General features: G+C 41.9%; 1 protein-coding gene across 1 annotated transcript in view; it reads right to left on the bottom strand.

Moving 5' to 3' along the window:
- LOC135106289 (collagen alpha-2(IV) chain-like) overlaps positions 1-16,817 on the bottom strand; it is a 129,972-nt gene that overhangs the window by 31,139 nt on the left and 82,016 nt on the right. The window contains exons 3-5 of the mRNA XM_064015152.1: positions 9,312-10,868; positions 6,588-6,722; positions 3,014-3,121 (exon numbers count right to left, since the gene is read on the bottom strand). Coding sequence (XP_063871222.1) covers positions 3,014-3,121; positions 6,588-6,722; positions 9,312-10,868 — 1,800 coding nt within the window. The remainder of the gene's footprint in view (positions 1-3,013; positions 3,122-6,587; positions 6,723-9,311; positions 10,869-16,817) is intronic.

The raw sequence follows: 16,817 nt of genomic DNA, 5'->3' as shown, positions 1-16,817 counted from the left end.
CACACACAACTAGGTAAATACAACTAGCCTACGTAAATACACAGTAGAGTCTTATGTATATTCTGAATAGTGAATGAATTTAATGAATAGCTGAAATTATGCTATGCATTACATGTAACAATAAACTAGTTTGATGCATGAGTGAGCCTGAAATTTGATATATGAATGAGCACAATAGCATATACCTTCTGTGACAGATCTCTCCTCTTTTACATCCACCAGTATACACACACACACACAAATCCTATACAAATATAGATGGTTTGGTGTCGAGCCTATTGGAACTTAAAGACTACCTAAATAACAATAAACCAGATGTGGTATGTTTAACATAACCAAACTAAAAGAGGAAATAAAGATGAGATTTGCAAAGGAAAGTTATAGCACATGGAGGAAAGACTGAAAAAGGAAAGGGAAGAGGAGGAATGATGATATTGGTAAAAGGATATTGTTGCTGAGGAAGTGGAATATGGGGATGGAATGGCAAAAACTTTGAGTGTTGTGATTAAGATCAAAGGAAGTGAAAAAAGGGAAGTTACTGTGACATACATATCACCAAAAACTAATGCATGGGAGACCAATAGATATTAAACTATGCAACTAAAAACAATAGCATAGAGGAAATGATAAGGAAAAGTAACAAAATGCTCTTAGTAGGTGACTTCAACACTAAAGGAATTAACTGGGAGGAGATAGAAGTGAAAGAAAATGTCAGGTCATGGAGCGAGGAACTTATGCATATTATGATGGTGAATACAATGAGACAGTGGGTGAATGAGCCCACAAGATGCAGAGGAGAAGAAGAACCATCACAGTTGGATTTAGTGTTTACAAAAAGCCCAGAGAGTAGACCAAGTATACAATGTCCGAGTCCACTGGGAAGAAGCGATCACGTAACGATACAAATAGTACTACAGGAGGAAACAGTGTTGCACAGGAATGAACAATTTAGAAATGGGTGACAAATCTATGCTAAGGCAAACTTTGCAGAGCTTAATAAATTTTATGGAAAAATTAACTGGAAAGAGCTATTGGAAGGTAAAGTAGTGCAAGAAAATGAGATATTTTTTAGCAAGTATAGAGGGGGGGGTGCAACAGTTTGTGCCAAGTTATAAAGTGAAAATTAGGAAATATGAATGGTATAATACCAGGTGTGGAGAAGCAAAAAAGAAAAAGGACAGGGCAGAGGAAAATTATGAAAAAAACTGAATACAAATACTAGGGAAGAAAACAGAAAGGCAAGAAATGAATATGGTATAATAAGAAGAGAAGAAGAAATTTTGAAAGTGACATAATAAGAAAATGCAAGGAAGAGCCCAAAGTCTTCTACAGATATGTAAATGGAAAAATGAAGCATAAGGATGACATGAACAAGTTAAAAAGAGAAGAAGGAATTTATGAAACTACTGGGAGATGAGTGAACTAATGAATGAGAGCTTTCAATCTGTGTTTACAAAGGAAACCGATTTTGTGGCACCAAAAGTGGTATCACTGAATGAGGGAATACAGGAGGCACAAGTAAAGAGACAAGAAATCAAGAAACTGCTGGAAGAGCTCTATGTTAGAAAAGCTCTCGGACCAGATCAAGTAAATGGATGGATATTAAAAGAATGCAGAGAACAAATGGAGGAACCCATATGGAATATAATTAACAGCTCATTGAAAGAAGGAAAAGTACCAAGGGAATGGAAAAGAGCTAATGTAGTCCCAATATACAAAGGGGGAAATAAAATGGGACCATTGAATTACAGACAAGTGTCACTAACAAGTATTGCAAGCAAGGTCTGTGAAATAGTAATTAAAGATAGGTACAATATTTAGAAGATGAAAAGATAATTAAAGAAAAGCAATTTGGATTCAGGAAAGGAAGATCCTATGTGTTAAATCTACTGAGCTTTTATACAGGAGTAATAAATGGAGTGCAAGAGAGGGATGGATGGGTTGATACGTTATACCTGATAAAGTTCCCCACAAAAGCCTTATGTGGGGGTTAGAAAATGAAGGAGAACTAAAGGGAACAACATTGAGATGGATAGATGATTATTTGCAGGGGAAGGAAATGAGAACAGTAATCAAAGACACTAATTCAAATTGACGTGGTGACAAGTCAGGTACCGCGAGGATCTGTGTTGGCACCTATTATGTTTCAAATATATATAAATGATATGGCAGAGGACCTAAATAGTTATATAAATCTTTTTGCTCATGATGCAAAAATGATGAAAATAATAAAGGAGGAAAATGACTGCAAGGAGTTACAAAAGGATATTGACAAGATAATGCACAAAGCCAAAGATGGAAACTAGAATTTAATGCCAGAAAATGCCATGTGTTGGAAATAGGAAAAAGTAAAAAAAGACCTTCATGAAATTATAAAATGGGAGGAGAAATAATAAAAAAAATAATGAAGAAAAAGATTTGGAATTAATGATCCAGGACACATTATTACCTGAAAGGCACATAAATGGAATATTCGGCTCTACATACAGCTTGTTAACAAACATTAGGGTGTAACAAGCATGATATGACTTAAAAATGGAATATGCAGCAGTAGTCTGGGCTCCACATAGAAAAAAGAAATATGGAAACTGGAACAAATACAGAGGAAAGTGACAAAGATGGTACAAGAACTGAAAGACTTAAGCTATAAGGAAAGACTTGAAGAGATGGAATTACCAACAATACAAGAGAGAAGAGAAAGAAGAGACCTGATAACAATGTACAAATTAGTAAACAATAGAGAAAAAATTGACAGAAGTGACTTTGTACCACAGATGGAAGCAGGGAGAGAGATGGACTAGGGGACATGGGAAGAAAATAAAGAAGAGTGGATGTTTGAGCGACATCAAGAAATACAATTTCCTGTACCGAACTATTGAAATCTGGAATGATTTGAAGGAAGACATGATTGTGGGAAACCTGATAAATATGGTCATGGAGACAGGACAAAATGAGCTTTGGCTCACACCTTGTAGAATACAACTAGGTAAATACACATACACATACAACTCACATCAGTGCCATTGCAGCCGTCAAGCCCAGGTCTGCCTCTGGGTCCTTGCACACCTGGAATGCCTGGAATGCCATTGATGCCTGGGAAGCCATTCAGACCCATCTTCCCCTGAAAGAAGTTCACTTTATGTAGTAAATCGATGACAGTCACTTGACTGAAATGTCTTTAGTCTGCAAGTCTAAAAGGGACTCTTGTTTCATGGAAGGTAAAAAAAAAAAAAGGCATGTTGATCCAAAAAATCAAATAAAGGAAGAGCCCCCAAGGCTGTTGGTTGATGAGCTTATGGAGTAATGTGATACAGTGCTTTTGATGGTGTCTAGGTTGCAGGGGATAAACCATTCTGAGTTCTATCAGTGAAAGGGACAAACAAATGAAAATATTACATTCAAAGTGCAGATTGTGTATGAATTAATGTGTGAACCTGGACAAGGCTTGTGATGACTGATAAGAAGCCTGTATAACAGGTACAGGTAGAAATTCCAGAAATCTGTATATTTTTAAACTGGTGAGCTTTGAATGTGTTAGTCTTTGAAGTAGTTCATCATTTTGTTGCTGTATTTGATGAATGTTGCATACTTGCTGTGCTGCAGCTTAAGGAGGATGGCCACAGTGAACAAGTTTCTCTCTACGGATTTGTAAACATTTGTCCCAGTTTGTTGCGGTTTGCACTTAATACCGTGTTTCTAAGATCAGTAGAAAGGCAATAGCTAGAGACAACTGAAAAGGAAACATATTGCACCTGCAATACCTGTATTTTTATACTTGACATGCAAAAGGCTTAATTGTTTTCAAATGAAGAATTGTGTATTAATATTGATTACACTGACCATGTTTCTAAAGTAGATTGATTTCACCTTTCTATTTCTTTATTAGCTTTTTTATTCTGTATCTTTACAAGTATCACTCCTCCATCTTTGTCTTTACTCCTCACCTCAGTGAATCTCTTTTAGACATTTACTGATTTTTATCTTTTCAATACAATTCTATTCTTTATTTCACAGATTATTTTGCAATATTCTGCACATATATTAGACATTGTTCCAGAAAATGAGGTCCAATAATCTGGGTTACCTTTGCTATTCAGCCACAAGCTTTCTGGTTAGATGGTGTGGTACCTGCATCTCCTTCAGGCCTGCGACCTTAGTGGGATTTATCCACATGGACTCTCCAGTCATGCAAAGTGCCATATCTCAGTCTCTTGATGACATGACAGTGAAGAATATTTCAAAAGTAAATCCAAGCAAAAATTTAAAAAACTAAATTTTATCAAAGTGTTGAGTATTGTACAAGACTGCAGTAATGGTGGCATTAATTTCACTGTATTATGGATAAGACTTGAATACAGCAGTTAGCACCACTAAGGACTCTATGTACTGGGAGGACAGTCCACTCAGTGCTAAAGTTTTGGTCTCCCCACGATGGTGACACCTGCAGCAGCCAGAGGGAAACATTACACTTATTTGCATAAGTTTGCCATTACTTGCACTATTTGAGAGATAATTTTTCTTCTCAGTTAACATGCCCATTAGCTTCAATGTTTAAGATTTGGCTTCAGAAATAATAGATTTATGCATTATGTTTGATACAATTGAGTGAAATACTTACTGGTTAATCCCTTAAGTAACCAAAGCTGTAGGTACCATCATCCCATCTAATCTCTCAACATGCTCCTCTCAAATTAATAAATTCCACAACACCCACTCTAGTCTGTTGTGTCACATTTCATGGCAAAGCTATGTAATGTTGTTAATGTTAGCTCAGATTCTCTATACCAGGATATACAGAATCCCCTTGATTTTAACACACTGGTACAATTCCTTCTTTCTCCATGGACACTAATTACTACTTTTACTTATCAATGTAAGTGATTTTTAAGACACCTATCTCACATCTCTCACTTCCATAGTTTTATAATAACTGTTTGACAAATTATTTACTCCTTGCACAGTAGTAGGCTTTAGTGAGGCTGCAGCTCTCTGAGGTGTATGTTCGAACTGGTAAAATGCACTGGTTACCTATACATTTTTACTGAGAGTGGGAGATTACTGCTCATTACATTGCTTGTTTTCCAACAGCACTCCATCCTATTCCTATCCTTCTGTTGATTTATTTTTCATGGTCTGGGTTCAAACTAATTCCTAACACATTTTATGATTCATTCTCTGTTCCAATTTCTTTGTCTCGTACAAAGTTGTATATTTTTGTTGTCTTCATTGTCTTCATACTCAACCTCAGCCCTATCTTTGTATCTCTGTATAACTGTAAAGTCATCCCCTGAAGCTCATCTGTGGATTTCCTTAACAATACATGTCACGATGTCATCCATAAATTAGAGGCAGCGCCATGAATATTGAAGTATTCACCTAGTGTAATCTCATAACCAATTCTTGACATAGTACTCAATGTTATATAAATAACACAAAAAACTCAATCACTGCTTGCTTGCTTAATAATTTTCAGCTTAATCACAAGGCTGGGCCATAAGTCATACATAATAGCATTGGGGCTTTGGACAAAATGGAATATAAGGGATTCAACATTCCCAGGTTCACTTGATCTGGAAATTGTACCTTGGCCAAATCTACTACCTATAAGATGTTAATCTTAATACTGAAACATATAGCTAAGACATTAGTACAGGGTGGACTTCAATGTTGATATGATAGGTGAGCTAACACATTGTGGCAGGTAATTCCATGTAGTAGCCACCTTCACACCACACTTCAGCTTATGAACACTTATTAGCTGGATTCAAGGAATGACCATAAGTAGCTCAGTCACAATGCCATGTAACTGTTATGCTGATACATGACCTATCACCTGAAGAGCCCAGTACAATACCAATGACACTGACCTTAGATACATTACAAGTTCATCACATAAAATAAGGAGGAACTTCTGAGTTTACAAAACAGTTACCTCTCTCGCAGGATCCTTAGGGAAAGCAAAAAAGACAAATCCTTATTCCATTTGGAATTATTAGAACAGTACATTGCTAAGCAAGATCAAATATCCACTTTGGCAACATTCACATATTAAAAGCTGCCTGAGAGGACACATTGCACCTCTCCCCATGTTCTTCAGTGCCGTGGCTGAGTGTTTTATCCCTCTGGCTGCTTGGTGGTGTGGCGTTCGCACAGCAACCAGCTTGCCCACTGGAGTGGACTACCCTCCAAGTACAGGGAGTTCTTGGCCCCACTCACATCAATAGGGACATAGAAAAATGTCATTGGATTCATTATGAAGTGTCCTCACAGTAAAATAGACATGCAATTGAAATATGGTAATTGGTCCAACTCAAGTGAGTCCAGAGAATAAGTCATGAGTTACTTTTTCATTTCACAGAGAAGAGGTGAAAAGGCAGACAAATTTCCTCCACTTTGTTTTAAATAATTTTCTATAATGAGTTTCTTTGGTTTTGTACAATAAAAAATCATCAACAGAAAGAGATAGGACAAATATTGCACAGTATTTTCATCTCTCCTCAAAATAATAGATCTTATGTCTATCGATCAGTGTCAGTGATGGAGTCTTACGCTGCTCTGTGTATGTTTACAAATAAATGTATACTTACTCTGTCTCCTTTGGGGCCAGTGGGACCTTGTGGACCAGGTTCTCCTTTGCTTCCCTTGGGACCCATGAGTCCCTCCATGCCTGGGAAGCCCTGCTGTCCCTTTTCTCCAGTAGGGCCTGGCAATCCTGGAGCTCCCTGGGGAATCACACATCCAACATTAAAAATGACTTCACAATCTTCCTTACTCTCAACTTATTTCAGTAACTTGGCATCATCCACAAAAAAGCTCATGTGGCTATTCACACTGCCATATAATTTATATAGACTACAAACAAGACTGGTATCAGTACTGAATCTTTAGGTACTCCATTTTCGACTTTCCTCCACAATGACTCCCGATCTTTTACCACTGTTCTCATCTCTCTGTTAATTAAGAAATTCTCCATCCATCTCAATATTCAAATCTTTTGACCACTATCATGCTCCAACTTCCACAGCAATCTTCTGTGTGGCATTTTATGAAAGGCTCTCTTCAGATCTAGATGTATACAATCTGCCCATCCACCTATCTCGTATTATATCCAACACTCATAAATAAAAATGTAACAATTTTGTAACACAAGACCTCCCTCTTCTAAATTCAAATTGTTGCTCTATTATCACTTTATCTTCCTCTAGCTACTGCATCCATTTATCCTCCACTAATCTTTCATACGTCTTACATATCACACTTGTTAGAGACACTGGACTATAGTTCATAAGCTCTTCTTTGTTACCACCTTTTATAAATTGGAACTATGTTTGTTTTCTTCTATTCAAGTGGGACCCTACTTTCATTTAAGGAGCTCTCAATAATACTGTGAACCACCCACGTGAACTGCTGATCGTATTCTTTCAATATCCATCCAGACACTCCATCAGGTCCAGGGGCTTTTCTAAAATCTAATTCCTCCAACAGTTTCTGCACATCTTCCTTAGTCACTCACATTTCCCCTAGACTAGTTTCTTTGTTTACCTCACTCTACCCCACAAATGTCCTCTCTTTTGTGAACACTAACTGAAAACCCTTATTCATTATCTCCATTTCAGCTGGCTCACAGATTTGACTGTGTGTGTGTGTGTGTGTGTGTGTGTGTGTGTGTGTGTGTGTGTGTGTGTGTGTGTGTGTGTGTGTGTGTGTGTGATTAATTTGTCAGCTAGCTAGCACTGTTGTGATAGTCCTGTCCTGAAACACTCATAGGTCCATCATGACAACGTCGAACAAATTTCAGAATTATTAGCTCTGTTATGACACACACCTCTGACAGTCATGACAATGTTATGATCCTACTGTGACAGCTGTCATGATGTCGCAAGAACAACAGCTATTAGTAATGCTGTCATGATGATTCTCATGACTGAGTACACTGGGCTTAAACAAACAAGAAGTCAGTTGTAAAAAGATGAGGTGCTTCATCTTGCCCAAGGTGTTTCAGATTTAATCCAGCAGTCATCCAGGTAAGATAGCTTTCTTGTAAAACTTAACCTTAGAGGGCAATATTTGTTTCAATAACAGAACCAGTGCATGGATGACAGTGGCCCGGAAAACAATGATTGTCATGATTTTGTCAGTATTAAAGATAAGTAAAAAGTTTTTAATTTAACATTTCTCATAAACAAAAACAGATTTTTACTAAGTTTTTTTAAGTTCTTAAAATTAATATTACTGTTCATACCCTAAATTTAAAAAATGCACATACTGTTACATTTACTTTAATATATATTATCCATATGCTTGACTCAGAAGTGTTTGTTTACCTGAAGTCTCAAAGCAAAAGCAGTGTAGAGGCATTTTGCCACACCCACAGTTTATATATTATAAATGCCTATGTAGAGTCTTGACAGCTTTAACGAAAATAATGTGATTTCATATGGTTCAACACATACAAAACTTCAAAGTGACATATCACCCTATACTCTGAAGTGTTAACTCAAATGATTCCCATGCCTCTGCCACTTGGATTAAGGAACTTTTACCACATGTTTGAGCTTGATCATGGCTCCGGAAAAAGTACCTAACAATCTTGGTTTTAGTTGGGGATGGTCCATTCATCTTTTTATCATGAATTGCATAACATTAGAGCTTACATTCAACAGCAGTCAATAGAATAGAAAAAATACTAATATTGCTATCACCAGCAAAGATAATGCATTATTTATTTATTTATAATTTATTTTTTTTTAGCATCTGGGTTCCCATGATAAATCAGGATTAAGACAGTGCTTCCTAATGGAAGACTGGTTTTGGCATTTGTATAACTGTTATCCCAAGTGGATGCCCTTCCTAATCTCAAATTGTGGCCAGAATTCCAACCTGCGTGCCTCTGGACCCATTGATACCAATGCATGTGTGGAATCACTATATCATGATGGCTGTTTGATAACACTGTAATACAGGTATAATTTACTATGTCACTGGTATGTACAATAAAAGCTCATTGCACTCCAAAGTTAATTTGCATGGTTGTTGGTTACTTAAAATGCAGCTCCTCAACCAAACTGAGATCCAAGCTCAGCAGCCAAGTGTTGACAGTAAGGTCTCTTGAATGTAAATACTGCTTATTTGAGCTCACGATTGTCAAATTTTGCCTAGAATAAAGTCATCTTCTGAATGTTTACAATATTATAAATAATGACCACACACACTCACACACACACACACACACACACACACACACACACACACACACACGTGTACCTTACATAAAATGTTCCTGGCAAATATCATACTAGGTAAGATCTTACCCTTGAGCCCTTTTCTCCGATACATTTGCAGCCACCTGTGTTGCAGTCCTCGCCTCCACACTCCTGCTGCAGTTCGGCACCGGAACCAGGGTAGCCTGAAGGTCGGGGCTGCACCTGCGGCCTCAGACCACTAACATCACCATAGCCATAGCCATCACGAGCTCCTCCACTGCCGCCATAGCTGTCGCCGCCACCGTAGCCACCACCAGCGCCTCCACTGCCGCCATAGCTGTCGCCGCCACCGTAGCCACCACCAGCGCCTCCACTGCCGCCATAGCTGTCGCCCCCACCGTAGCCACCACCAGCGCCTCCACTGCCACCATAGCCGTCACCGCCACCGTAACCACCACCAGCGCTTCCACTGCCGCCATAGCCGTCACCGCCACCGTAACCACCACCAGCGCCTCCACTGCCACCATAGCTGTCGCCGCCACCGTAGCCACCACCAGCTCCTCCACTGCCGCCATATCTGTCGCCGCCACCGTAACCACCATCGGCGCCTCCACTGCCGCCATAGCTGTCACCGCCACCGTAGCCACCACCGGCGCCTCCACTGCCGCCATAGCTGTCACCGCCACCGTAGCTACCACCGGTGCCTCCACTGCCACCATAGCCGTCACCGCCACCGTAGCCACCACCGGTGCCTCCACTGCCACCATAGCCGTCGCCTCCACCGTAGCCACCACCGGTGCCTCCACTGCCACCATAGCCGTCGCCGCCACCGTAGCCACCACCGGTGCCTCCACTGCCACCATAGCCGTCGCCACCACCGTAGCCACCACCGGTGCCTCCACTGCCGCCATAGCCGTCACCGCCACCATAGCCACCACCAGCGCCTCCACTGCCGCCATAGCTGTCGCCGCCACCGTAGCCACCACCGGCACCTCCACTGCCACCATAGCTGTCGCCGCCATCGTAGCCACCACCGGCACCTTCACTGCCGCCATAGCTATCACTTCCACCGTAGCCGCCACCAGCGCCTCCACTGTCGCCACCACCGTAACTTCCACTTCTGTAGCCAGTACCAGAACCAGTTCTTCCAAAATCTCCTCGTACTTCGCTTCCAGTCAGTCTATCATCCTCATCCTGACCATCTCTTCTGTCACCTCTGTCACCTTCTCTATTGTAGGTCCACCACGTGCTGTAGCCGGTTGAATTACGAGTGCTTCCAGAACTGTATCTTCCGTCATCATTGGAATTATAGCTATCACCTCCATCACTGTCGTCAAACCTGCTACCAGCTCCCCTATTGCTATGATAATATCTTCTATCACTAGGACTAGCTTGGCCGCTGTCACCAGTTCGGTCTCCGTAGCTATAGGTGCTGTTGTACCAATATCGCCTGGCGTTATATGGTTCATCAGCACTAAGGTTGGCACTGACACTGAGACCAAATCCACCATCTGTCTTGTCACTATCAACTTCGTTCACATCATAATAATCATCGTAATTATCTTCTACTTGGGCGTCGCCCCGATGTGCCACATCCTCCAGCGCAGCCTGTGGCACCTCAGCTGGAGCATCAGTGGTGCCACCTCCCCATAAACTCCAGTCCTGTGAAAAGAGAATAAAATACTTCTTAATATCATCCTCTCTACCATATGTCTTAAACTTAACACTATGAACTGGTAAGTCACCAAAGGTAATGATGCAAAAACGACTATATATATATATATATATATATATATATATATATATATATATATATATATATATATATATATATATATATATATATATATATATATATATATATATATATATATATATATATATATATATATATATATATATATATATATACTGTATATAGTAAGATGGTGGAGGAAGAGATGGTTGTGTCCAAGAGGCAAAGTGAATGAAAGTCTTCAGGGTGCCTCGCCTCGAGTAGCACCAAGTGGAGAAGAAGAATCCTTTTAATGTAATGGAGGGAATGACAGGAGAGAAGTTGGAAATGGTGGGGGGAGACAAGAAGAGAAAGGAAAGGGCAGACGCAAATACCCTGGCTTCTAGTAGAGTGGCTGAGCTTGGGTATAGTCTGGTTTGGTACTTAGTGTGTTTTGTACCAGGGATAGGAAGCGTAGGACTAGAGTGTGCTTGCCAGGGGCAGGGATAGGCAAGGTTGCAGAGAGGCTAGACACATGCTTGGACAATGATGGGAAAGGGGTTGGTGCCAAGTGGCTGTCCTGCAATCTCAATGGATTGCAGGGTTGTGACTTATTGTAAGTCACAACTAGGACTGTTTCTATGGCAAAGACACCTTGCATGCCAGGGATGGAGTGCATTTATCACGACAGGCTGTTTGGATTTTGGCTGGAACATTCAAGTGGGACATAACTGCAGTTCAGGGCTTCTTTCATTAGTCAGAAGGGAAAAGGGATAAAAAGGGATGGGGATGAAAAGGTAGAAAGATGATTAAATCTAGAGAAGAAACTAGCATAGCGAAGGCAGGGAATAACTTAAGTATTTACTACATGAACTGTAGGAGTGTTTTCAATAAAGCAGACTTGCTTACATAAATGACGTGTGAAAAAAAAAATGATGTTATTGCATGAACAGAAACGTGGTTAGATATGCCAGGGACAGTGATTCATCAAGAGGTTCAGATAAATGGTCACACGTCATTTTACGAGGACAGATGAAAAATGAGAGGGTGGCATGGCACTTCATGTTAGACGCATTATAATATCATGTTAACAGTACCATAGAAATAGATAACAACAGAGTCGACATGGGTGGATATCAAGGAAGGAACATAAACAGTAGTACTGTGCTTAGTGTACGTACATGTCACTGAATACAACGAACAAAGCTTGCAGCTCACTATGGCAGAAGATAAATAGGGCATGCATATGTAATAAGGTATGTGTGTTAAGCACCGTTCCCACATTGGCGAATTTGGATCTAAAATCCTACTATATGAATAAAAAATAACACATGACCATGTCTTGACAGAGAGAGAGAGAGAGAGAGAGAGAGAGAGAGAGAGAGAGAGAGAGAGAGAGAGAGAGAGAGAGAATAAAAAAAACAGAAAATCCACAAGGCAAGATGATGTTTATGCTTGGGAAGCAACGATAATTTCTCTCTCTCTCTCTCTCTCTCTCTCTCTCTCTCTCTCTCTCTCTCTCTCTCTCTCTCTCTCTCTCTCTCTCTGTAAAAGTGTCAAAATGGCTGTTTTATACATTAGCTTTTTTCATCAGATATAGTTGTGCTTCCTGGGTTGAAGGGCAGGGCGGCGGGGTGGGTCGCTGTGTTGTGTGTCGCGGCGCCCCACCAGCCACCGCCTGCCACACACAGGCACACACACCACGGGCAGACTCGATCAAGACTCAGCGGTGATCCTGCATCCTCCTTCCCCTGGCAATTGCTGCACACACACACACGCACACACGCATACACACAAACATGCACACGCGCGCACACTATGACATTAAGAAGAGTTATTCACTCACGCACGTCAGGTATCGGGCATTTACACATCCTACACACACACACACACACAGAGACAGAGAGAGAGAGAGAGAGAGAGAGAGGAGAGAGAGAGAGAGAGAGAGAGAGAGAGAGAGAGAGAGAGAGAGAGAGAGAGAGAGAGAGAGAGAGAGAGAGAATGTTTGGCTTCTGTTCTCGAAAAGAACATCACCGTACCATTCATTGAAGCATGTGAATGACCTTGTGTGTGTGTGTGTGTGTGTGTGTGTGTGTGGCAACGTCACGCATACATCGACTATCACTTCCACTCGACTGTATCACAAGAATGATATAATAACTATTTTTCCTTCTTTTCTTCCCCTCCTTCCCGGTTTTTTTTTTTTTTCCGTCATCACTACACACACACAGAAACAGACAAACAAACAAACAAACACACACACACACACACACACACACACACACACACACACACCACACACACACACACACACACACACACACACACGCACGCACGCATACTAACACGACTTTCACTTAAAAATATCTTACAATTCATCTTCTTTCTTATTCATTATCATAAGTCTCTCTCTCTCTCTCTCTCTCTCTCTCTCTGGCATTTATATCTCTGAATTTCACATTTTTTTTCTTTTTTTCCTAATCGTAGAACTAAGTATATGTACTCCAGTCACTGGTGTACAGTGCTGCCTGCCGTCTCACCCATGTCTTCCCCTCAGTCTTCTCTCCGCCCACCTCATTCCCCCTCAACACAGAAGCACAGACTCATCGGGGTCAGGTCAGTGGTTTCTTCTCCCTCTCTTCCTCCTCCTCCTTTCCCTCCGCGAATCATGTGCAAAATTTAATTCATCTACTTTCATGAAGGCACAAGACGGGATAAGCAAATGCAGAGAGAGAGAGAGAGAGAGAGAGAGAGAGAGAGAGAGAGAGAGAGAGAGAGAGAGAGAGAGAGAGAGAGAGAGAGAAAGATAGAGAGAGAGAGAGAGTTCGTGCTTCGTTAGGAATATCAGTGAGCATCTAACTAAATACGGGACTAGAAACTGTTCCCCTTGCATTGTTAATTTGCAGCGAGCGCGCGCACACGCACACACGCGCATGCACGCGCGCGCGCACACACACACACACACACACACACACACACACACACACACACACACACACACACACACACACACAGGGTCACTGGATTACGATTAAAATGTTCTAGGAGGGAGTAATGGGAAGAAAAGAAGGAGGAGAGAGAGAGAGAGAGAGAGAGAGAGAGAGAGAGAGAGAGAGAGAGAGAGAGAGAGAGAGAGAGAGAGAGAGAGAGAGAGAGAGATGAACTATAAACAGTATGACCTCTCTCTCTCTCTCTCTCTCGTCGAAGGAAAGAACGGGACAGAAAGACTGCTGTAATGATAAAATGAATGAATGAAGGAGAGAAAGAAGGTGATACGGAATACTATAATAATGATGATGATGATGATGATGATGATAATAATAATAATAATAATAATAATGATAATAATAATAATAATAATAATAAAGACAAGAACATGAGCAAGAACTTTATCAAGCTTGAACTCATTATTTCTTGTCCTATCCTGATTACAGACCTTGAGAATTTTGTTTATGTCACTCCAGTTATACCCCTACACCACTTGAAAACCTTTATCAGATCTCTCTTAATCTACCCCTCTACAAGAAATGTAAATTTTAAAGCTTCTCTTGCATCTTTTTAGTCGTTCTCTTTTGTATTGATTCTAACAGAACGGTATCCTTCCTGTAATATGGGGAGCTGAACTGCACACCATAATCTCGTAGATGAGATCTGACTTGTGTCATACTTATATTCGTTCCTTCTATCTTGTAAGTTTTTCTTCAGGACGGTTGCATCAGAACCCGACATAATTAATCTACCTTTCTATGTGTCGTCCGCAGATTTACGAATATCGCTACTAATTCCATTATCTAGATCACTAATGTGTATTGAAGGCAACTGTGGTCCTAATAATAGTGGTGGTGAGAGTTGTTACACAGTAGGGCTAAGCAAGGAGGGGGTGGGGTGAGGAGACTTTGTGGTGGGGGGGGGGAGGGACGCCTGACATGTGGTCGGTGGAGTCAGATTTCTGTCTTGGTCCTGGGAGAGTCCGAGGGACGGGCAGCGTTGAGGGAGGGGGAGGGAGGGAGGAATGGAGAGGGGAGGTGAGGGACGGAGAAGTGTCACGCATGCCTTCCCCACATCCCCCTTTACTATACTAATTTTCTCTCTCTCTCTCTCTCTCTCTCTCTCTCTCTCTCTCTCTCTCTCTCTCTCTCTCTCTCTCTCTCTCTCTCTCTCTCTGGAATGCCCGACGGTAACACGATACACGAGTTGGAAAAAAGAAAAAAAAAACACGTATAAAAAAATTGCTCCGAGATTAATGAACAGTGAGTAAAACAGCGTGTGTGTGTGTGTGTGTGTGTGTGTGTGTGTGTGTATACTTAACTCGTACTCTTGGAGATCACGCGCTAGACTTCTTACATGCATTACAACTCCTACAGACCAATCTGTGGGTAACACAGACCCTTCACACGCCCCGCCATCCTCACGCTCAGGTGGGACACTGCATGCCAGCTCGCTACTCACTAAAAGCCTTCGAGACCTGAGCAGGGTAAGAACACCAGCCAGCCATATGACAAGGACGTTACCTGTGTGTGTGTGTGTAAAAGCAGAGGGGGTATTTATTCTCTCTCTCTCTCTCTCTCTCTCTCTCTCTCTCTCTCTCTCTCTCTCTCTCAGATTGCCCTTCACGACACGCTCCTCGCTGAGAGAGAGAGAGAGAGAGAGAGAGAGAGAGAGAGAGAGAGAGAGAGAGAGAGAGAGAGAGAGAGAGAGATGTAGTATGGACAATACAATATTCAGTCTGATTTTCAAGAGTGTAGGAGAAGAATGACCCAAACAGCTGCTTCCCGTGGTGAGTTTATCTGCAGGGTCTGGCCGTTGCATTTCGATTTCCAGGACCGATGCTCACCTAGACCAGATTGCAGTTGTTCCCTTGGCGGAACCGAATTAGTAGCACAAGTCAAGCGGCACCACGCATTGCCTGCGTACTGTCCATTTCACCTAAACAAGGCAAAGGTATATGGGTCCTGGCTGAACATTTCCGTGGAGGAGGAAAGGAATACAGGAGAAAAGGAATAAGGGTCGAAACCTTCCCAGGGTAAGATGAGACATCTCGAACTGGGAAATGAAGTGGAAGGAAAACGTGAATGATAAGTGTGGGCATCATAATGCTAAACTGGCATGCCTTATGTTGGGTTTGTGTGGCCAGGGTGGCTGCGGGAAGGCGGCGAGGTGCTGGCTGGCCGGCCCCGCGACGCCCGTCCTGCTCTCCTCGATCAAGACAGGCCCATGCATTATTAATAAAGGTGCGTCAAGGCGGCAAGCAGGACATGTGGGCGCCTCCCACGGCACACCAACACTCTTCATTCCCCCATGGGACGCTTAACAAGATCTAGCATCACTCAACTCTCCTCTTCCTCTCCCCCTCCCTGGCACAGGAAATATCATCGGTGCGCAGTAAGCCGCGGAGTCGTTGGTGACTTCATAGGTCAGCGTGACCCTCCCGCCTTGCCCCGCACCAACTCATCTATCCTCCACGTGCATCTAAGGGTGACCCTTCAGTCTCCTCGGTGGCATGTGATTCCATCCGAGCGAGGGCTGATGTCACCCGTCCTGTCTTCCCAAGAGTTGTACACGGTCTCCGTAGAGTGGTGTCACGCTCGCACGGCATCCTGCTCGCTGTTTTCCTCCAGGCCTGCCGGACCTCTACGCCTCCGTGAGAAGGGGGAAGAGCCACGCCAGCTATGTGTAGTCCAGACACAGCTCACCCAGGCCAGCGGGGCGACCACACGCTGGAGTTCGAGGCAAGGCATTACTGTGGACACTACTGCTACTGCTGCTACCACTACGATTACTGCTACCACCATCACCACCACCACCAATACTACTACTATTATTGTTACAATAGTAATAATAATGATAATAATAACTATTGTTATTATTATTATTATTATTATTATTATTATTATTATTAT

The sequence above is a fragment of the Scylla paramamosain genome, chromosome 13, assembly GCF_035594125.1.
Source record: "Scylla paramamosain isolate STU-SP2022 chromosome 13, ASM3559412v1, whole genome shotgun sequence".
In the NCBI taxonomy this organism is placed as follows: Eukaryota; Metazoa; Arthropoda; class Malacostraca; order Decapoda; family Portunidae; genus Scylla; species Scylla paramamosain.
Note: the sequence above shows the minus strand (reverse complement) of the source record. Positions and strands in the feature narration are given on the sequence as shown.